At 36.2% G+C, this 23,599-nt stretch overlaps 1 protein-coding gene across 1 annotated transcript; it reads left to right on the plus strand.

The window, feature by feature from the left end:
* The first annotated feature begins 5,973 nt into the window (after positions 1 to 5,973).
* On the plus strand, positions 5,974 to 11,561 carry LOC125668781 (uncharacterized). The gene is made up of 3 exons (XM_048903198.2): positions 5,974 to 6,205; positions 9,127 to 9,323; positions 11,224 to 11,561. Exons 1-3 carry the CDS (start codon positions 6,100 to 6,102, stop codon positions 11,365 to 11,367), a joined length of 447 nt encoding a protein of 148 aa, XP_048759155.1. The 5' UTR covers positions 5,974 to 6,099; the 3' UTR covers positions 11,368 to 11,561.
* The last annotated feature ends 12,038 nt before the right edge of the window (positions 11,562 to 23,599 follow it).

Below are 23,599 nucleotides of genomic sequence, written 5' to 3' on the forward strand. Positions count from 1 at the left end.
TACAAATAAAAATATCCATGACTACCGAATTTGAAATTACATTTTTAAAGAGAAAAATGTCTATTTAGATAAATCACCAACGTTACTTGCATGGTCCAGTTCAAGAATATCTGGGCCTTAGGTACATATGCACATGCAATACGAAACTAGGTGTTTATTGGGTTGTTTTTTAAAGCGCTTAGCGTAGCTGCGCTTTATTGTCGCCAGTTGGATTTTGCTTTCGTCATCACGCTTCCGGTTTATCGCCACCTATAGGCAAATTTATGCATCGCTGTAGTAAGCAAGTCGTATTAAAGTAGTCGTACTTTTGCAACCGATCTAGTACGGGGATAACATTCATATCCGATGGGGCATTTCCCCCCCCCCCCCCCCCCCCCCAGAAATACTGTTCGTTGAACAGTGGATAAAATATGTATAAAAAGGTGACATTTTTGTCCTCATTCTAGGGGAAAGTGAGACACACATGCAGGTCATTCTTCAGTTAAAATTGCCGTTTGAATCTGCGTCTGTAATAATCAAAGTGATTATTAAGTAATTCGAAATCTAAGAATGAATAAGAATCTGTACATGAAACCGTTTTGGCTACTACGGTGCCTTTGCATTGTTACCTTCGCATAGCGCTTAGAGGTCAAGAAAATCAATACTTTTGCATGTTGCAATCTATAATTAGAAGACACGTCATTAAGCTATACACGAGTCATGAGGGTTTTCCACTTGTGTTTCACCGCTGTTCCGACTCAGTAAAAATGTTGTCCAACACAGCAAAAATGTGTGCAAAACAGTAAAAAAAAAAATTAACTGATCCGCGTCGATCGTGAACGAGAAAGAACTTGTGCACGATTATGTTTTGACAGCGAAGGACAGAGATCGGTGTCTCAGAGGGACGATATTGCGTAACTGCTTACACCTCCCCCGATCAAATATGTAAGTAGGTCATGCAGGAATTTAGAGGATGCAACGGTGTAACTTAGGCTTACCTTATTATTTCTATACGACCAAGATATTCTTCAGAATCATCGTCAACACAATCAAAGAACAAGGTACGGTTGTATACATAAAAAGGCCCAAAAATATTCTCTCTATAAAATGTGTCTGGAATTAACCTTAATTAGCGTTTTAAGAAAGTAAAATAAATGCCAGTTATACTATGTCAACAAAATCAGAATGATAGTCCTAAATGGATAGCATTATGACATCATGAATAAGACATTTCCCGCCCTTTTCTCAAAATAAGCCTGAAAACTGTCAAATGTCATTCAAATTATTGCTCAGGAAAAGATGTGCGCATTTGTCGAGCAAAATGAAAATGATATATATTGTGTATTGAGATGAAAAACATGCTTCAATATGAATTTGCTCGACGCATGCGCTGTATGTTTTCTGAAAGGAAAACGACCTGAATTTGTGGATATTTTCATTGAAAATGGCATTTTTGCAATTTTATGCCAACTTCAAGGTCTCGTCATATGACACAAATCATTTTGCTGATCAAACTGAGCGAATTTTGGGTTTGCTAATCTATTCCTTAATTGAATGCCAGGGTTTGAACTCCAAGTGAAATCATCAATATTTTGGGCCAGATGACTTTAGAAACTGTACCCACTTCTTTGATTTCGATATTTAGTTTCGAAAATGAGACTGGAAATAACGATCTTGGGGGAGGGAAAAGATAAAAGGTACAAAATTATAGGTCTGTGTTTACGGAAGACAATGCCCCGGTTTCAAGTCTACAAAACACCGCATGGAATTTTACGAGGGCTGTTTACTGAAATACATATGTTTAGAACAAGTGTTAAAATCCACCTATGACGTCATTCTTTTGTTCGAACACTCCATTATTTTTCAGGAATGGAGTGTTCGGAAAGTAAGTCAACCTTTATACAAGTAGATATAAATGCATGCAACAAAAGAATGAAAAACGTAAGACATGATTTAAATGCACAAAGTTTAGTGTCCCAGCCCAGCAAAGGTGGCCTCGGTCCATTACTTTTAAGGAATGGAGCGATACTCGTACATTAACCCTTACTTAGATAAACATTGCCATTGTGTCAAGCATGGATGTAAAATGGATTGCAGTCCACAGCACTGCACGCTACACACAATGAAAAGTAATCGTGTTTTCAGTTAGTTTTTCGGCGAGATGCCTCTTCATTATTTCTACAGCGGTTTGAACATTGCCGTTTGAAAATTACTTTTGTAACTTTTAAGTGCCTAGCTTGGGATTCTCATTGGGCTTATACATTTATATGTTGTAGATATTATATATTTATTGCGAGTCACTTCTGTTACGTTGTTTTTTTCTTTTCATATTAGAACTCCTACACAAGCTGCGAATCTTATGCTTTTGGGTTAACCCTAAACCCCGGGATTCGAACCCGACCGTCCGCATACAGGGCGAACACTTTACCTCTAGACCACCGCAGCGGTGGTAATGCGATTGATATTAAATTCTGATTATAGATATTCAAAAAGAGCAGGTGTCCTTTGCCAAAATTGTAAATTTCATGATCCAAGGACAGTGTTTTAGTTCCGGGTGGGACCAAAATTATCATAGTGACAACATCATATAAAGTATATATTTCAACATGTTGAAAAGTTTCAGGACATTGTTTCCAATCCATATTTGTTATTTCCTCACAGAAAATGTATTATTTAGTTGTGCGAAAATAAAGTTTTTTTTACTGTTGTTCCTGCTCATTAACATTACATACAGATTTCATGAAGTCAGCTTAGCGCTTTTTCAAAAACTTTTAAAAAGCAAGCATCGTATGTCCTGGGCGTCACACACCCCTCGAGTGCGTACTTCAATATAAGAAGCGTACATGTGTATATTGTGCACGGAAACATTGGGTGAATACCATTTCCTTATGTTATTTCAATTTTCAGTCCAATTCTAGGATATCCGTGCTTATATGTTATTCAGCAACGGCCGAGTACATGTTTCGTATATAACGCGAAGAGTTTTGCCTATGAACACACACGCACACACACAAAAAAATACCTACGTCACTGGGTTTTTCCAGTATGTAAATTAATCAAAGATACGCAGAAAATATTAATCCCATGAAAATGTCATTGTATTGCTTATTTCCAAGAACCATGCAGTTCATAGGTTCAGGTAAAAGGTATTTAAAAAATTCCAAGATGTGCCAAGTAAATATCCAGATAAATGGAGAGCTAAGAAGTATTTGTTGTAGATGTAGTGAAGTGAATACAGGCACAGAGGAACGTGGGGGTGGGGGTGGGGGGGCTGCTTCCTCACTTTTTTGACAATGTACTTATTCCGTTATTTTTACATTTATATATGCAAAGTTGGATTTATTGAGGGGTAGCTCTCCCTCACTTTTTAGGTCACCTGAATTCATTCAGGTGACCTATTGCTATCTGTTTTTGTTCGTCGTCGTTCGTCGTGCGACGTGCGTCGTGCGTTAACATTTGAACATTTTCAGCTTCTTCTCTGAAACTCCTGAACCAATTTCAACCAATTTTGGCATATAGCATCTGTGGGTGGAGGGGAACAAAAATTGTGAAATTCGTGGTCCCTGCCCCCCTGGGGCCTGAGGGGTGGGGCAAAAACCATCAAAATGAGTGTAATTTTAAAAAATCTTCTTCTTTACTCCTGGACATCAAGAAGCCAAACTGTGGGCATAATTATAATGAGTGTTGAGCCCTCTACCAAAATTGTGAAATTCATGGCCCCTGGGGCAGGGGTTCTTGTGTTAGGGTGGGGCTCTATTGGTCATATAGTGAAAGTGTAGAAATTCTTTGAAAATCTTCTTCTCTGTCTCTGGGTATGAAGTAGACAAACTAATAGCATGGTAATGATGAGCAAGGATGCCTCTTTATACCCCCGCAACAAGTTGTGGGGGGGGGGGGGGGGTATACTGGAATCGGGTTGTCCGTCTGTCCGTCCGTCCGTCCGTCTGTAGACGCAATGGTTTCCGGGCTCTAAAGCATTATCCTTTCCACCTACCGTCACCATATCATATATATGGACTACCCATGGGATGAAGATGTTCCCTATCGATTTTGAGGTCAAAAGGTCAAAGGTCAAGCACACTGGTCATCGAAGTAGCAATATGGTTTCCGGGCTCTAAAGTGTTATCCTTTCCACCTACAGTCACCATACCACCCATATGGACTACCCATAGGATGAAGATGTTCCCTATCGATTTTGGGGTCAAAAGGTCAAAGGTCAAGCGCACTGGACATTGAAGTAGCAATATGGTTTCCGGGCTCTAAAGCGTTATCCTTTCCACCTACAGTCACCATATCATATATATGGACTACCCATGGGATGAAGATGATCCCTATCGATTTTGGGGTCAAAAGGTCAAAGGTCAAGTGCACTGGACATTGAAGTAGCAATATGGTTTCCGGGCTCTAAAGCGTTATCCTTTCCACCTACAGTCACCATATCATACATATGGACTACCCATGGGATGAAGATGTTCCCTATCAATTTTGGGGTCAAAAGGTCAAAGGTCATGCGCACTGGACATCGAAGTAGCAACACTCAGAAAAGAGGTAGTTTATACCTATTACCAACACCCTTTGGGAGATTGGGGTAAGCGGGGGGTATTCTTAGTGAGCATTGCTCACAGTACCTCTTGTTAAAAATTGTGAAATTCATGGCCCCTGGATCAGGGGTTCTGGTGCTAGGGTGGGGCTCTATAAGTCATATAGTGAAAATGCATTATTTCTTTGAAAATCTTCTTCTCTGTCCTTAGGTATTAAGTAGACAAACCAATAGCATGGTTATGATGAGCAAGGATGCCTCTTTCAAAATTGTGAAATTCATGGCCCCTGGGTCAGGGGTTCTGGTATTAGGGTGGGGCCCTATTGATCATATAGTGAAAATGCATTTTATTTCTTTGAAAATCTTCTCCTCTGCTGCTGGGTATTAAGTAGACAAACTAATAGTATGATAATGATGATCAAGGATGCTTCTTTCAAAACTGAAATTTATTACCCCTGGGTCAGGGGTTCTGGTGCAAAGGCAGGGCTGACCACATAGCTATTCAATGTTTCTTCCATCCAAAAGTAAAATTCTTATATTTAAACACAAACCTAATTCAAACATTGGAAGGTTGTTACATGATACTCAGGTGACCTATAAGGCCCCTGGGCCTCTTGTTTATAGTAGTAGTAGATGGTAGTTGAAATGTAAGCTTGACCCGATAAACTGAACTCGTGTACTGGACTGAAGAATCAACCTTTGGGATTTGAGATTTTTGCAAAATTTAACTTCCCATTTTAGTTTTTGGTTTCTTTGTTTTAATTTTTTTGGGGGGGGGGGGGGGCAACTATTTTCAGACAATAGTAATTTCTACTTGTTCTCCGACCGACTTACCCCCCCCCCCTTACCACTTTGAAACAACGCGATACCTGTAATAAATGCTAAAATTCTCAAGCAAAAGGAGATGTGTGGCCCGCTCAGATTGGCCACTAAAACTGTCCAATATATATTATAATCAAGAAATCATAAAGACATAGAAAATTTTAATGACGCAAAAAGTTTATAATAGGACACCAAATACTTTGGAAATACTTTGAAAACTCATCATGGCACATTAGCCTTGTATGGTTTCTACAAGGCTGAAGCACTGCGGTGGAAAATTATGGGTATAAATATGGTTTCTGTCAAGATTTATGGTTTATGCCAAGATTTGTTGAATCATATGGAGAATAATATAAAAAGAAAATGTATTTTTCAATTACATATCGGTACTGATCCTATCCCCAAATTAAAGTTAGATCCTTTCCCACTCTCGCTGCACTAATCTATTGAAATCAATTGTTAGATCAGCTCGCATATATTTAGGTTGCAACATTCTGAACTTTGTTGGCCGATTAAATAATCTAATTTTAGATTGCCCTGTCTTGCATGCCTACATTCTGCAATGCAGTAGTTATAATTTTCAGAGAAATGACCAAACTTCTATTATTAAAACCCCCCTTCGTCACCCCTTCCAACTCAGTGTAATTTAGCAACGCATGTCTATAAATAGTGACAGGGAATTCACATCGAAGCCTAGTATTTGTACATATTGACATTGGTAGTCAGGTCATTCTAGACGCCGGAGTCGAGCCACAAACATGAACGAGGGGTTGAATAAAGCACTGTGTGGAATGACCACTGTCCTGGACGAAAATTTAGCCGAAGTAGCGGTGGAGGACCTGGTAAAAGACACGGACTGTATAGGTAGGTCCATCTAACTCAGAAATGTTCCAACTTCCCCTTCATTAGCTAACTGGGAACTTCCTGAATGTATGCAGCCGTGTTTAATCACGGAAAACGCAGATTTAAATTTTATCTAAACGTTAAAGCACTTTATATTTAATCTTATAATGTATATATACAGATTTGTACATGTATGGCGATGGATTGCTCAATGTTTCGTTGTCGTCTGAGAGATGGCGTCCAACAATGTCTAATGTGTATATTAGTAATCAATACGATATGTATTAGAGATCTATGAAACACGTTGTACGGAGACAGTTAAGGAATATCTGTTCACAGTTTGTTTGTACACTGAAATATTAGTCTTAGTAACGGCCTTGGACCGGTCAGGACAGCATATCAATTAGCCTACTTCGTACCGGTAATCCCACCTTCGATTTTGTTCGTGTGGAGTGAAGCGTGCAATTTACATAAAATATTTAAAAGGTAATTTTCCCCGCGATATGAATACACACCACAAGAAAATCAGCCAAATCTTCTCATTTCACTCCAGCAAAATATGTTCGTTAAAATAAAAGAAAAATGCATTTATTTATATGTACTTATGTATGAAATTAGTGGTTTACGATGGGAACTTACTTGAATATAGGATAAAATTTGTTTTATCAATTCTGGATCTCCTTGAGGGCATACAAAGCATAAGGTAATAAGCATAAGAAAAAAGACAGGAAATGTCCAGATAAATAGCATATTAGATGACAAGCAAGAAATTTAATACAGAAGTTTGTAGCAACTGGGGATCCATTTCTGGGATTGTTGTACAGGTGAAATATAAAACTTAAATCACATTTCTGTATGTACCGGTATAATCATACCATATTTGATATTTTGTACTGATGCAAACTAAAACGAATCTCTAACATGTAAATTTCTAATCAAGTTTTGTTTTACTTTTTTTTTATTCAGCTTATAGAGATCATCTTATTTTTAGGATGTTGAGTAAAAATTTGCTCCGCTTGATTGATAATAGACGATCCTCATTTGACATAATCCACTTTTTGTCTTTATTTGATAAAGTATATCTATTTTATTTTTTAGATATTTCTAGCAATGTCCTAAAAAAAAGACCCTGCCTGTCACTTTTAAATAACTAGGGGATATTTAATCTATGAATGAATCTCTTTTTCTTTTAAATACTATTTATGTCACGCATTCTTCAAATTCTTTTATTTCTTTCAAGTGTTTATAATTTTTTTTTCGTCTCTTCCACCTCCAATTCTGAATTCACACATGTACATGTAATCCCTTTTTGTTTAGATGCACATGTAGAGATACGTTATTGTCAGTTTACGTGACAAACAACCCTCTCTTTTCTTAAACCAGAACTGTAAAAAAAAAATCATCTCTAATAATTTGTTTTCAAATGTTGATTTACAATAATTATTTTCATTAATTTACATTATAGACTATACTATATCTGGTATGTTACATTTGTAAGCCGACTATTCATACAATCGTTCAGGTTCATTTCTTATAGTAGGAGTTTTCTGGCATGCTTTCAAGTCTATGCCCGTAAGGGTGCTATACTACTGGGATAAAATATTGGTATCTGATAAAACTGCATTATTGGAACTTGTCCCTCCTTTTCCAAGATAATGTATGTTTAATCCAGCAGATATGTTTTCTTACTTTTGCTTTGCAATATAAGAAAGAGGGGGGTGGGGGTGGATCCAGGATTATGGGTCCAAACGCCAGCGTGTCTGTGATCGGATTTCACTTTGTTTAAATGTCAATTAATGTACAAAGCTATTGTCAAAACCCCTGTACGCCAGAGTTCGTGTTTATGAACAGCAGGTGGAAGTGTTTTGATGTGTTTAATATGGTATCCATCTAATAAATTACTAACCTTACATGAATGGAACTTGCGTGGATGATTTACCAACAGTAATGAGTATATGTACATGCTATATACAACCACCTATGATTCTGATGTTCCGTTGGACCTGGGGGTTTTGCCTCTAGAGTTTTTAAGTTGTGTACCCTAGATGCTTCAAACTGACACAAATCGTTAAAGGATGCATTTATGGACGCACATGACCACTTATGATTTACATTGTCCGGACGAGTGATCAGGTCAAGGGTCAATTCTCAGCAACACCATCTTCTATATGTTCAAGCTTTGCATTGTTGGTGTATCTATGGATACAGACATTTATACTATAGAGGTCCGGATGAGAACCTGGCCCCAATCAAATCACGCGCTCGTCATTTTACGTTTGCGTTTTCGGAAATAGCCGAATAGTTACAATTGAATCTGGCCTATATTTTTCCTATGAGTGAACAGGTTAAATGTTCACATCAGCGCCATTATTCGGTAACTACGTGTGATTTAAATTTGTAAGGTTGTTTTCCGTGATAGGATATTCTCCGTTAACTATGATTCGGATGATGCATCTCATTTTCTGTATGAGTGATGAGGCTAGATATTTTGCAACAGACTCATTGCTTATTCATAGTAACGACTATATTAAACTATAGTTCACCCAAATGGTTAACCAACAGTATCCTTCAGACACATGCACTACTTCTCTCTCCCCCTTCCTAATTTTTACCTCACCCGGTTAGCTCTGCTGGTTGATTGGTTTTTGTTGTTGTTGTTTGTTGACAATTCGGTTTTTTAAATAGATCATTACATAGTTTTTTATGCGTTTCATTTTCATATCATTTGGTGTCTGCGTGTCAAAAGTTTTGTTACATCATATCACTACCGGCACAAACTAACGCGGGGTGGGAGTGGCCGGGGGTAAGGGGAGCACTCAACACGATTAAAACGTTCCAAAGTTTTAATTCTGTGGGATATTGGCTAGGCTACTGTTACAAACTTGGATAGATTCTCGCACAATCCCGACAACACTAACCCGTAATTATCCACTTTATTCCAGGTCTTTACTTCTCCGCCCACTGGTGTCCCCCTTGCCGAGGATTTACACCTGTCTTAGCGGATTTCTACAAAACTCTGAAGGCAAAGGGAGGAAGCATTGAAGTTATCTTCATTAGCTCCGATCGGGACGAGGCCAGCTTCAAAGAATACTTTGGTACCATGCCCTGGCATGCCCTCAAATTTGGCCAACCCGAAAAGGTGAGTGAAACAAACTGTAAAGAGGGTGATTGGTGTATGGATAGGTGATGCTATTAGCTCACCCGAACAACGTCCGCCTTGTAATAGCACAAAATATAGAATAAGAGCGATAGTCAAACAATCTTAAAGATTGAAAATGTTATCAGTAATCCAAGTCCAATGTAAGTACCCGTCCACCTTTGATTTGGACCTAAATAACGAATCATATTTCTTATGTAACAAAAATAAACTCGTAATCTAGTCTATATCAGTTTGCCGTATTAGAGATCGAGGTAATCAACGTTATTCTGCAAATTAAACAACATACTAAGTTATTGAAATGAGAGAATGTTTTCATTCTGTGTGTTTCATATAGTTAAATGATATTATGATATACTGGTATCCAGTTTTCATATCGCGATATATTATTGTCAGTGGAAATATTGCAATCTACCGGTAATATCGCCCATCTGTAGTTTTCATTGATATATAATATCATAGCGGATTAATACTATTATCTTACGTCGATCTTTTGTAATTATTTTGTCTACCGCGTTGTAGTTGCAATGATGATGTAGACCTCTCCGACTTCGGGGTTACAACTCCTTAGGATCTCCGTGACGGCGCAGACGCGGGGTTGACTCCCGCAATATTTTCGATCATTCTGAACATTTGCTGGTTTTGTATACGTAAATAAAATGATTTTAGGTTTCTTAGTCAATATAAAAATTTACAGCCTGCAACTTACGATTTGTGAGGCTCTATTCTACCGTTTTTAACAATTTCGATATACATGTATTCCAATTTCTCGATTCATATTGTGCGGCCATGTTTGTTGTGCTGAAGCTGAACTTCCGGTCTGCATATGCCCATATGAGGTAGTGTTTACATGAGTGGACGAGTACGGAGGACAATCAAATTTTATATCAAGTGAAAAAACCCAAAACAGAGTGTAATTTTTTTTTTCTGCCATCATGTGATTTTCCTTTCTTTGTCGGAATGGCTCGAGTAACCACATTTTCGCGCTGATTGTGACTGTCATTGTTTAGATTTTTCAGTAGATCCACGTACGAGATCTCGCGATAACATGCATGCCTATGGTGTCCGGATAGTATGGTGTCCGGATATGACCATTTGCAAAAGCGTGACTGTGTGTTAGTCACAACAAGCACACTATCACGCCAACAAGCAACGCGCCTTCGTGCCGTCATGCCAACAAGCTTGACGCCGTCACGCCAACAAGTTTAGCACTTTCGCACCGACAAGCAACGCTCCTTCACGCGAACACAACTTTACACAACTCGCCTTCGTGCCGACAAGCAACGCACCTTCGCACCGTCACGCCAACAAGCAACACGCCAACAAGCAAAGGCGCATTGTTTGTCGGCGCGAAGGCAAGTTGGGTAAAGTTGTGTTAGCGTGATGGCGCGAGGATGCGTTGTGTAAAGTTGTGTTAGCGTGACGGCGCGTTACTTGTCGGCGCCAAGCTTGGCGTGACGGCGCGAAGACGTGTTGCTTATTGGCGCGAGCAGACGAAGAATTTTGCATGTTGTAGAAAATATTTAATGAAAAACCCGTTTATTCGTCTCCAATGTCGTTTACATTAACAAGAATACCAACTATGTGCTTGGGTATGACTAATAAAGGGAGCTTATTACAGGTTATTCAGGAAAAATATTTTGCACCATACATTATCGCAGCTAACCGCGTTGGTGCCAGTCTTAAGCGGCTCTAGGACGTGATCCCAAAGAAAATGAAGCAGTTGAATACAACTTCTTATCTAATGATACTGATACTGTTCATACTATGTTATACTTCACATTTTCATACTTTAAATGTCCCGACGCCGCATAGCTTCAATTTATACTAAGTCGCAGAAGTGCATTGTACTTTTCTAATGTGTCAGTATTTCTTTTAACAGCAAACCTTGGGAGAGCTATACGGCGTTAGGGGGATTCCCTCACTGATAATCCTAGACAAGAACGGAGCCGTAAAAGACAGCAATGGAAGAGGCACTGTTCAGGCAAATCCTTCAGCCGACAGCGTTCCGTCCTCCTGGAAGTAGAGCACTTCTTTTATGTATTGGGGAACATTTATTAACGTCTGCAATTCCTTATAATTCTTTATTTATTTGTGCAACATTACTGACATATGAACAGGGTTCAACCACGCGTATACTCAGTTAACACGTGTATTTCATTGAATTCTTATCTTTATATACATGTATTTGACTAGATTAAATGGAATGAAAAAGGCTTCTATGATAGTTTTTTCTTCCTCTGGATTTTAACACATTCTTCTTATTACCGCCAACTTTTGATAGACTAATTTACTATGAAATATTTCATATACGACAACTATATTCGCGAAGAATGTTGACTGTCATAACATACTGACAACTGCAAGATCTTCCACTGTCAGAATAGTATAGAGGCGTTGATACAGATTTTGAAAGGGAAAATGTCATGTTGCAAAGTTCAAGGCAACATCTGATGAATGAGAAAGGAAAGTTTTGCATCACCCATTCTACATGACATCCCTTACCTTGAAGTATAGGTTTCCAATGTTTTTTGCCTTCGATATCTTTAACAATTGTAATGCCATTTCCCCATAAAAGTGAACGATGTGCGTATGAATCTTGATAAATGTTGTACGAATCAGTGTTGGGCTGGGAAGTTCGACAGAAATGAAAGTAAAATGCAAATATAAGAAATGAATTTCATATTTTTAAAAAAAAATACACATAAGCCCATGAACCGCAACACTTCACGCCAGTATACCGTCACTATACACTTTACTTCACATGAAGCGCTTCCTTAAGCACGCTAGCGTGCGGCGTTCCAGTTCATGCCCTTATGTATTTTCCAAAAATGATATTTATTTCTTGGATATACATTTATGTACACATACACACCCACCCACCCACCCCCTCTACATATTGGTAAAATGGATATATAACCAATAATCATTCAAAATATGTGATTTTCCCCGCCGATCACCTTCAAACGTTTTGAAGAGCCAGATGACCGCTGTCGTGAGATGGGGTCATCTCAAAGGCTTACAGAAAGTAGAAACTGACCATAAAGAACGATTTATGAAGGTGATCGGTGGGGAAATTTGTATATTTTGGATGAATATTGGTTCTATATTTATTTTTATGCCCCTGTAATCGGAGATCCACGGACATATAATTTTTGGTCTGTCCGTGTGTTTGTCCGCTAAAATTTAACCTTGTCCATAACTTTTGAATGGATAGTGATCGGGCTTTCATATTTCACGTGTATTCCTTGTGATAAGACCTTTCTTGTGTTATCAAAATTGTTAACGTGACTTTCACCTTGGAGTTTGACCTACTTTTGAAAAAAAAATTAAACTAGACCATAACGTTTGAATTGTTAGTGATGTGGCTTTCATATTTCACATGTGGATTCCATCTGATAAGACCTCTTTTTTTATACCAGAATTACTCTGCTGCCATTCAGGGGCATCAGTGTTTCACAGTTTAACAAACACACCTTTATGGAGCGCCAAATTAACATAAACTCAAATAATTGAAGATATCTTCAATTATTTGAAGATATCATCAAATCAATTATTGCTCTCTTTAATTGAATTAATGCGCGCATTAAATCAATTATTGCTCTCATCAAATGAATTAATGCGCGCTTTAATTCAATTATTGCTCTCATTAATTCAAATAATGAGAGCAATAATAGATTTGATGCGCGCATTAATTCAATTATTGCTCTCTTCAATTCAATTGATGCGCTCATTAATTCAAATAATGAGAGCAATAATAGATTTGATGCGCGCATTAATTCAATTATTGCTCTCTTCAATTCAATTGATGAGAGCATCAATTTAGTAGAAATATTGCTCGCAATAATTAATTTAAAGCTCGGTATAAATAATTTGATGATCTCTTTAATTCAGTTGAAGATATCTTTAAATCATTTACAATGCTTTTGTATAAGGAATTAATGCGCACATCAATTCTTTTAAAGAGAGCAACAATTCAATTAAAGATATCATTAATTCAATTGTGGATATGTTGTATTGAAGATTATCTTTAATTATATAGTTGCTCTCTCTAAAAGAATTATTGCTCTCTTCAAATGAATTAAAGATATCATTAATTCAATTGAAGAGAGCAATAATGGAAATAATGCGCGCATTAAATCAATTATTGCTCTCATCAAATGAATTAATGCGCGCATCAATTCAATTATTGCTCTCATCAATTGATTTAATGCGCGCATTATATCAATTATTGCCCTCTTCAATTGAATTGTAGCGCGCATCAATTCAATTGTTGATATCATTAATTTATTTGAAGAGATCATTAATTCAATTGAAGCACGCATCAATTCAGTTGAAGAATTAATGCTATCATCAATTCAATTAATGCGCACAATAATTCAGAATTGAAGATATCATTAATTATTTGAAGAGATCTTTAATTCAATTGTTGAGCGCATCAAATGAATTGATGATATCTTCAAATAATTGAAGATATCTTCAATTATTTGAGTTTATGTTAATTTAGCGCTCCATACACCTTGTTCCATTGGATACATGAGATCTATACACGTTATCCACACCTCAGATGCCTTTGTATATAACCGTTCGTGCTTTAATCAGCCTCAGCCTCCCTCTCCGAAGGAAATACCTTAGCATTCCATTTATACTTTACTGTAGGACTAATATTCAAATGGAATATTGTATATAGAGCTCTTTGACAGTATTCATGTTCGCACGAGACCAGAAAACAAGTTGTATGGACAATTGTCATTTAATTTGACTATCTACCTGCAATAACTCTAATTATAAGAGCTTACATCTGATAAGTAGATCAATGGCGATAAGTAAATCACTGGCCGTTCAAATCCCTGTAATACATAGTGCTATCTGCTCAAAGTCAATAAAATATATGAACTTTGATAGGGTCATAGGATAATATTTGATCAAACAATGTAAATTGGTCATTAATACACGAAATGCAACAATAAAAAGACATTTTTGAAGGATTTCAATTTTTGGGAAGTGTTTTTCTATTGAATTTTTAAACAGAAATTGGTAAATAAGGTGGCTTTTTAGAAAACTTTTGTGGTAAATATAATGTTGGTGTTTTTTTTTAGCAATATTAAAACATTTACAAATAGTTTTAGAAAATTCTATAACACTCTCGGGGGGGGGGGGGGGGTCCGTGTTTTTAATATTAATCATTTCATTTCTAGATAAGGCGACTATCATTTCACCGTACCTTTCATAGTGAACCCTTTCTATTAATCAGGGATTTTGTGGAGCAGAAAAATGCATGTACCCGATCTTCCAAAATTGGTTCAGTACTAGAGAAGTTTGTGAGGGCAAAATCACTCATATTGATTACAAAATCACTCATATTTATTACAAAATCACTCATATTGATTACAAAATCACTCATATTGATTACAAAATCACTCATATTTATGGAAATAGAAATTGTATCGGCAGTGGATGGGTAGGGTGTTACAATCATTTTATCATACACCTAGACAAGTCTCTAAGGGACTGTAAAGATGGCACTTTCAAGCAAACAACAAAAACATACATGTACCTCCAACGACTTTCCTTTGCAGCTCGCATCACCGGCTGAACAGTTAACACAGCAAGCAAATGAATAATCAAATGACAAAAGGACACTTTTCTTATTGTTTGTAGATCTTCCAAGAAGCCGAAAAAGGATCAAACCTATCCATCTAAAATTTGATTGGACGACATTACAAACGACATGTGCTACATGTTCAACCCATTTACATGTAACCATAGCTACAGATCTGTGGCTCTCTGGGAAATTATTAGGACAGACCAGAGATCTAAAGATTCACCCCTTATAAAGACATTCGATCTACGGCGCAGACGTTAAGGCCTGATATCTATGGAGCGCCAAATTAACATAAACTCAAATAATTGAAGATATCATTAATCATTTGAAGATATCAAATAATTTGATGCACGCAGCAGTTCAATTAATGATCTCTTCAAATAATCTATGGTATCTTCAATTCCGTATTATTGCTGACATTAATCGAATTGGTGATAGCATCAATTATTCTGCTTAATTGATGCACACTATAACGTAACTGTTGCTCTCATTATATGAATTGAGGATATCAACAACTGAATTGATGCGCGCTACATTTAAGTTAAAGAGAGCAATAATTCAATTAATGCGAACCATAATTGCATTATTGCTCTCTTCAATTGAATCAATGATATCATTAATTCATTTGAAGAGAGCAATAATCCACAATTGAATTAATGGTCTCTTTAACTGAATTGTTTCTCTCTTTAATAGAATTGATGCGCACAGTAATTCCTTATTCGAAAACGCTTGGCTTCAATTGAATTAAAGAGATCATCACATCATTTATACCGAGCTCTAAATTAAAATTTGCGAGAAATATTTTCACCACCTTGATGCTTTCATGAAAGGTGAAGATAACGAACAGTGATCAATCTCATAACTCCTACAAGCAATACAAAATAGATAGTTTGGCAAACACAGACCCCTGGACACAACAGAGATGGATCAGGTGCCTAGGAGGAGTAAGCATCCCCTGTCGACCGGTCACACCCGCCGTGAGCTCTATATCTTGATCAGGTAAACGGAGTTTGACCCTAGCAGAGAGAGAGAGAGAATATCTCGGGTGTCACGCTTTATACATGTATAAGACTGACAAACAATAAAATACTAAAAAATAAACGCTTAATCTGATAAGTCAGCATTAAGCCTCTTAACCAATGAAATTGCAGAAAACAATTAACGTTCGAGAAAACTGTCAAAATGGCGGGTATAATAAATTACATAGAACAGTGAAAGGTAAACATTGGTAATACAAAAATATTAACTCTGTACGATTTTTAAAACGACTTCAGAAGTGAATAGATGTATACTAGACGTAATATATAAACTTTAGAACTGAAAATCTGACATCTTAAGTCACGTAAACATCAAAATTGTCACAGATTGATCTTATATTGGGTTTGTGAGAAATGAGGTGGATCACAAACCTTTGACTTGGAAAGTTGAGTCGAGCAACAGACGCTAGGTTTGACGCGACCGCCGGGATTTGAGAATGAACTGGGACCGGTGTCGTATCATTTACCGAACACATCCCTCCCCTGCGAACAGAGCACAGTAACCACTGGCAAATGTACTATGAGAATGAATGTTTGATGGTACATGTATGTTTGAACACAACTATATGGGCAATACGTTTGGATTTTTTATATTCAATGTTTGAGACGGTTCTTCAATTATTGATCTCATTATTTGAACTAATGCGCGCATCAATTGAATTTATGAAAACAATAATTGCTTTGATGCGCTCATCAATTAGATTATTGCTCTTATCAATTAATTTGATGCACGCATCAATTCAAGTATTGCTCACATCAATTCAATTGATGAGAGACACCACAGAGTCGTCAAATTCTGCTTCATACTTAGCTATTTTAGTGAAAGTAGACATTAACGCAAACTAACAACTCAACTGTATGACAAACCGGATGATTTCAGCTTCTCCATCGCCAACTTCCCATATTTATGCAGCAATATTCCATTATCACCTGCATATGGTGTTGATATCTCTCAACTGATTCGATACGCAAGAGCTTGTTCTGCGTATAGTTAATTTTTAAATCTTAGCAAGCTACTGACAAACAAGTTGATGGCACAGGGGTTCAAACAGTCTCGTTTAAAGTCAGCATTTCGCAAATTCTATGGTCGTTATAACGATCTAGTTTGCAAATACAACCTATCATTGGGTCAAATGCTGTCTGACGTGTTTCATATTGATTGTTAGGCCGTTCTTGGCACACTGACTTTGACTACGGATAACCCCCTTTACCTTGTCGAGATACAGGGCTCACGGCGGGTGTGACCGGTCGACAGGGGATGCTTACTCCTCCTAGGCACCTGATTCCACCTCTGGTGTGTCCAGGGGTCCGTGTTTGCCCAACTCTTATTTTGTATTGCTTATAGGAGTTATTGTCCTGTTTGGACTGGATGCCAATTAAGGATTATTTTATGTTTAGAAAGGTTGTCTTTCTGTTCAAAATTTTAAACAATCAAATGCCAAATTACCTAAACATGTTTCAATATAAGAGAGATGCGAGTTGCCGCCAGAACCAGGTCAAATGATTATATGTCTAATTTATTATATTTACCAAGAGCTAAAACTGAAAATTATAACGGTCATACAGCTACTCTTCTGTACTCCTTTGGAACAAAATGTTCGAAACTCTAGTTCGGTTTGCATTTTTAAAGCTGTGTATCTGAAGGAATATTTTAAAAGAAGTAGCTTTCCTCTTTTTCTTCAGATGTGCCAAATAATGTCCAAGTGTGCCAAATAGTTTTGATATAACGCTGTGTGTGCATGTCTTATGCTATTTTTCTTCTTTCCTTTTATGTCATGTATTCATATTTAGATACTAATTTTATTACTAATTATGTGTGTCTTATGCTATCGATATGTAATGTGCATTGTACGATATCTCAAAAGCATTCGACTCAAATAGTAAAATGAACATTACATTCCTTCAAAGTATTCTCCGCGGTTTGAAATACATCATTTCAATCTCTGAATCCATTTCTGAAACGCGTCACGGTACGCTGATTTAGGTAGACCTCTGAGGCACTGACTGATGCCTGAGCCAAGGGCTTGTCGGGATTTGTAACGACGACCAGATAAGAACTTTTTAAGTTTTGGAAAAAGGAAAAAGTCGCATGGGGCTAGATCTGGAGGGTATGGTGGGTGTGGCAACCTTCTCCGACTTCAAAGATTGCTTCACAAGCTCAGATGTAAGTGATGGAGCATTATCATGAAGTAGACGAACAGGCCTAAATCCTGACACAGGGCGTCGTTTATGATAATATTTCTTGAGCTTTTTTTAGTATAACATCTCGGTAATACCGACCTGTAACACATTTGCCCTTCGACACTGGAATTTGTATGGCTATACCATCACATGAGAAGAATATGCAATAAAGAACCTTCTTTGTGCTTATGGTTCCTTTGGCAACTACATGTACTGGCCTTCTACCATGTTTAGTTAGCCATATTTTGTTTCCAATTTTTCTTACTGATTCGAAATAGTGAACCCATGTTTCGTCACCAGTAACAATGTTTGCAAATGTCTTTGATTGAATTTGGGAAACATTTTGAGTAATTGCTTAGCGGTTTGTACTCGTACCCGTTTTGGTGATCTGTCAATATATGTGGTATCTATCTGACAGAAATATTTCGTACTTTCAAAGTGAAATGCACCCGAGATAGCGATATGCCAACAGCTTTGGCAATATCACGAATCGTTTATATACCATCACTTTCAATTATTTCCCTGACTTTTGAGACATTTGCCTTGCCTGTTAAAGTCACAGGTCGGCCAGATTTTGCTGCATCTTTGACGGACTCTGTGCCAGTCAGAAATTTCTTTCTCCACCAACGAACTGTCTCATAAGATACCTATCAGACCTATAAACTTCCCCCAATTTAGTAAAAATCTGCATTACTGAATGACCGATCGAGTTTTGTGCGAACTTTCATATAAGCTCTAATTTCGTCAATATTCTCAACCCGTTTCCCAACCATTTTTACAACAGTGGGCAACGACTGGCTATATTGAAATGACTAAGTTTAAAACTATGTGGAGCTGAAGGCTAGTGTTTATACCGTTGAAAAGGTATTGAATAGAGCTATTCAAGAGTATCATCCATGAAATCGTGCAAAGCGTGATCGCGCTACGGTACAATACACATTGCATATCGAACAGTGCTCGTATATCATGTATATTCATATTTAGATACTAATTTTAGATGTTAAGTTTATGTTGGTGTATATGTTTTAATACAGGACTATAATGGAAACTAGCTAAATGCTGATTTGCGTTATCCTGGATGAAGGCTATTATTATCATTATTATAAATATTTCGAACAGTTTGTGAAGAAGTTTGACAATCCGTTTGCTCTGGAGTGCAGTAGTGTCACTTACGGTGGCCGATTTAGGACAGGTGGAAGATTTTTTTTTAATTCGTTCCTGCGAAACAAAAATTCATTCCTACGAAACAAAAATTCGTTCCAAAGAAATAATAAAATTCGTTCCCACAAAATTAATTTTGTTTTCACAAATAAGATTTTTCAATATTCACTTATTATCAAAGGATTACTACGAGCTTTTGAAGTTCACAGAGTCCATAACATTTAATGACTAGTCCAAATAAAAAGTAATAACTGAAACTTGATTTTGTTTCATTATATATTAATCAACCTTTGAAGCATCATAGGACATATCTTCTATCAGTAAAAGAATCCTTTGTGTGCTGTTTGTGACCATGTACTTCTCTTTTCTTATGCATTTTCTCTGTTCTAAAACAACCACTTTAGTTTAATTACATGTAAGTTCACCAGATGCAGCCTCAATATTATAGAGAAATATGTTCCGTACCTGCATTAAAGAATCTTAAAAATATACGAAAAAGCTTTTTCTTATTTCCAACATTTTCTCCATAACAAATGAAAGATTGAATACATTTTTCAACTCTCGGTTGTCTAAAATTGGAGTCGTTGAAAGTGTATGGAAGGCCTATAATGTTAATGTTCCCAAATGACAACAGATGTTCACAGCACTTCAAAATGGAAGAACAATCACAAACACATCTATGACCAAAGTTACCAAACTTGCTAAAGATTTATTGAAGCTTATGCACTGTAACAGCAATATGAAATCGATAATGAGTTATTTTCAATGTATTGTAAACTCTGTAATTTATGTATTGAGGATTAATTTCATTTTATTTTAAAATGTCCTTGTTTTATTGAATTGAGCGGGAAATATATCAAGGGGGTATTACTGACAAAAAAACCATGTTTTTTAAATATATACAATTATTAAGTGTAAAAAATTTCAAAGAGTTGTGTAATTTGGGGAAATATTTTACTCTAACTGTCTTTAATTTACGTGATGATTTACTTATATAGCATTCTCTGTCTATAAATTCACATCAATATTGTGTAACATACCATTTAATATCATGCCATACAATTGTTAACTTGTTTATTGTTTTTGTAAACATGTATGTCATAAGACGTTTGTCTTCAGCAATAAAAAATATAACGTATTGATGTACCCATATGTAATGGAGATTAATGTAAACATATAGCTTGCTTTTGAAAAAATCGTGGGAACAAATTTTGTTTCGAGGGAACGAATTTTATTTCGTCGGAGCGAAATTTAGATTCGTGGGAATAAATTGTTAAAAATTCTCTTCCACCTGCCCTAAACCTAAACCTGTGTTTCTTGAATGACGATTTAATGAATCATTTAAAAACAGAGATTGTGAGGAGTGTGATCCAGATAATGGAACGTGCTGGTTGGTTTAATGCATGTTTTAAAATCCAGAATTTGATTTGTGTCGAATCTATCTCCTTTAACCAACAGCAATTATTTGTGTTATCTAACTCGAAGTTCAGTTAACATTGTTTCAGGAGTGTTTACAATGATGTGAACGGTATAACTTGGACCGTGGCACGTAGCCGTTTTGGTTGTTTTTTTTTTTACAGTGTAAATAGCGCCGATGACTCAATACTTGACCGTAATCGATTGATGAGAGCATCAATGTGGCGAAACTATTGTATGTAAAATCTAATTTAGAGCTCCGTATAAATGATTTGATGATGAATTTAATTCATATTGGAATGAAATTCTTTAAATTCACGCTTTGATAGTGTAAAGGTTGATCTCGATCCTTGTGTGATGTCAGGTTTTTGCAATTTTTTTATTAAACTTTCCACACGATAGAAATATATCTTTCTGAAGAATTTTATTCACTGGATAAAATAAAAAAAAAACAACAAAAAAAAAAAAACAGGTAAACTTTTGATAGTGAAAAAGTTTATATTTTCCTGAAATTTCCATAGATCATCAATTATTTATGGTTGTCAAGGGCAATAACTCCTATGCTGGTACATGTATTTCCTGTATTGCATGTCTATTATACAATTATTTCCCTAATATCCACATTTACTTTATACATATTTATGAATAAACAGTTCTTCTAAACTGTTGACAATTATAATATGTCATTTAATTAAATCTTTATCTAATTTTATTATTGTTTTCCTAAAATGTGATTTTCTGATGTTGACTTATACTTTTGTTTTTGTACAGTGCATGTCCGACGTCTTAAAAAGGTGACAACAACAATTTTTCTTTGGTTATTAATTAAATTAAACTATATTGAGTGGAAATTGATAAAAAAAATTCCACTTTTAACTATTGATATTGATAAGTCATGTAATACCCCAGTCAATGGGATGAATATGAGTCATCATACCTATATTGAATTCCAAAACTAAACAAAAACTTACAATATAGAAATATTGCAGGTTCTACCAAAAAAGTTTTGTAAATTTGAAATCACAAAATTTTCCCTAAATCAACAACATAAAATCGCATGATTTTTCTGTATTTTACACAACCATTCCATAAATTAAAGACTACGCATTCTGACTGCTTCTTCAATAGGGCTCACGGCGGGTGTGATCGGTCGACAGGGGATGCTTACTCCTCTTAGGCACCTGATCCCAACTCCGTTGTGCCAATGGCTCCGTGTTTGCCCAACCCTTTATTTTGTATTGCTTATAGGAGTTATGAGATTGATCACTGTTCGTTATCTTCACCTTTCATTGAAATACGAAAATATTCATGTGATCAGTCATCCAAATAATTACTTTGTTAAACACCACTTTGATTCTCTGAAATTGACATCAAAAATATGTTGAAATTCCTCATTCACAGTATTTATGTAGTCTTTGGTGATCAGGTCTAATAGTCTGTTAGAATCCTCATGGGCATGAATTGTGCTCCTTTCTTAGCTGGCCTATTTTTATACTCTTACGAGGCAGAATTTATCCCCAAGCTTCTACACGAGAAGAAAAAGTCTCTGGCCATGGCCTTCAACTCGAGATTTAGATATATCGACTATGTTTTATCTATTGAAAATACTCATTTTCATTGATATTTCGATTCGATATATATCTCAGTGAGTTCAAGTTCTTTATTATCCTAGCTTGAGCCAAACGGCTCATCAGAAACAGAATAACATATTAAATATGATATACACAAACACCACACAGGAGAGTATTCATGCGCATAAATAGAACAAAAGCTAAATTAAACATCTCTTTTGAAACATGCTAAATACAAGTATTTATCTAAATTAATAAATTCTTTGACATTTTGAACACTTAGTAATTGAACCAGTTTGAAGGTACTTGGCCTCATATAATATCTTTTTATATATTTTGATCTTTGATATATATATATATATACACACACACATATATATATATATATAATATATATATGTATATATATATATGTGTGTGTGTGTGTATATATATATATATATATATTCTTAGAGTCTTCTGTATCTGATTCATACTTAGATATTTTATTGAACATAGATGTTAAAGGCTTACTAACAACTTAACTTTATGACAAACGGGAAGACTTCAGCTTCTCCATCGTCATCTATGTAACAATACTCCATTACATGCACCACCTGGTATCGACGTCTCTCAACTGGTGCGATACGCGAGATTATGTTTTTAAATTAAAGCAGGCGCAGACTAGTGACAGACAAGTTGATGTTACAGAGGTTCCAACAGTCTCGTTTAAAGTCAGCATTTCGCAAATTCTTTGGTCGACATAACGATCTAATTTACAAATACAACGTGTTACAATAATTGCTAGACCTTGCCTTACACACTAAATTTGATTATGGATTTCTCTGTTTACCTGATCGAGATATTGGGCTCATGGCCGGTGTGAGCTGTCGAGAGGGAATGCTTACTCCTCCAAGACACCTGATATCACTTTAGTTGTCCAGTGGCCCGTGTTTGCACTACTCCTTTATAGGAATTATGAGATTGATGTTCGCATTCATCGAATTATTGCTCTCTTCAGTCAAATTATAATGCGCAATTGTTCATATATCATAAATTCATTTGAAGAGATATAGCGTGCATCAAATCAGCAGAATAATTAACGCGATCAACAAATCGATAAATGCGCGCAATAACTTAGAACTGAAGAGATCATTTAACTATCCTAAGAGATCTTTAAATGAATTGTTACTTGCATCAGATAAATCAATGATATCTTGAAATTATTAAAGATACCTTCAATTATTTGAGTTTATGTTAATTTGGTGCTTCATATTGGATTTATGAGAATTATCGCGGATTACAAAA

Source organism: Ostrea edulis, chromosome 4, assembly GCF_947568905.1.
Source record: "Ostrea edulis chromosome 4, xbOstEdul1.1, whole genome shotgun sequence".
Classification (NCBI taxonomy): domain Eukaryota; kingdom Metazoa; phylum Mollusca; class Bivalvia; order Ostreida; family Ostreidae; genus Ostrea; species Ostrea edulis.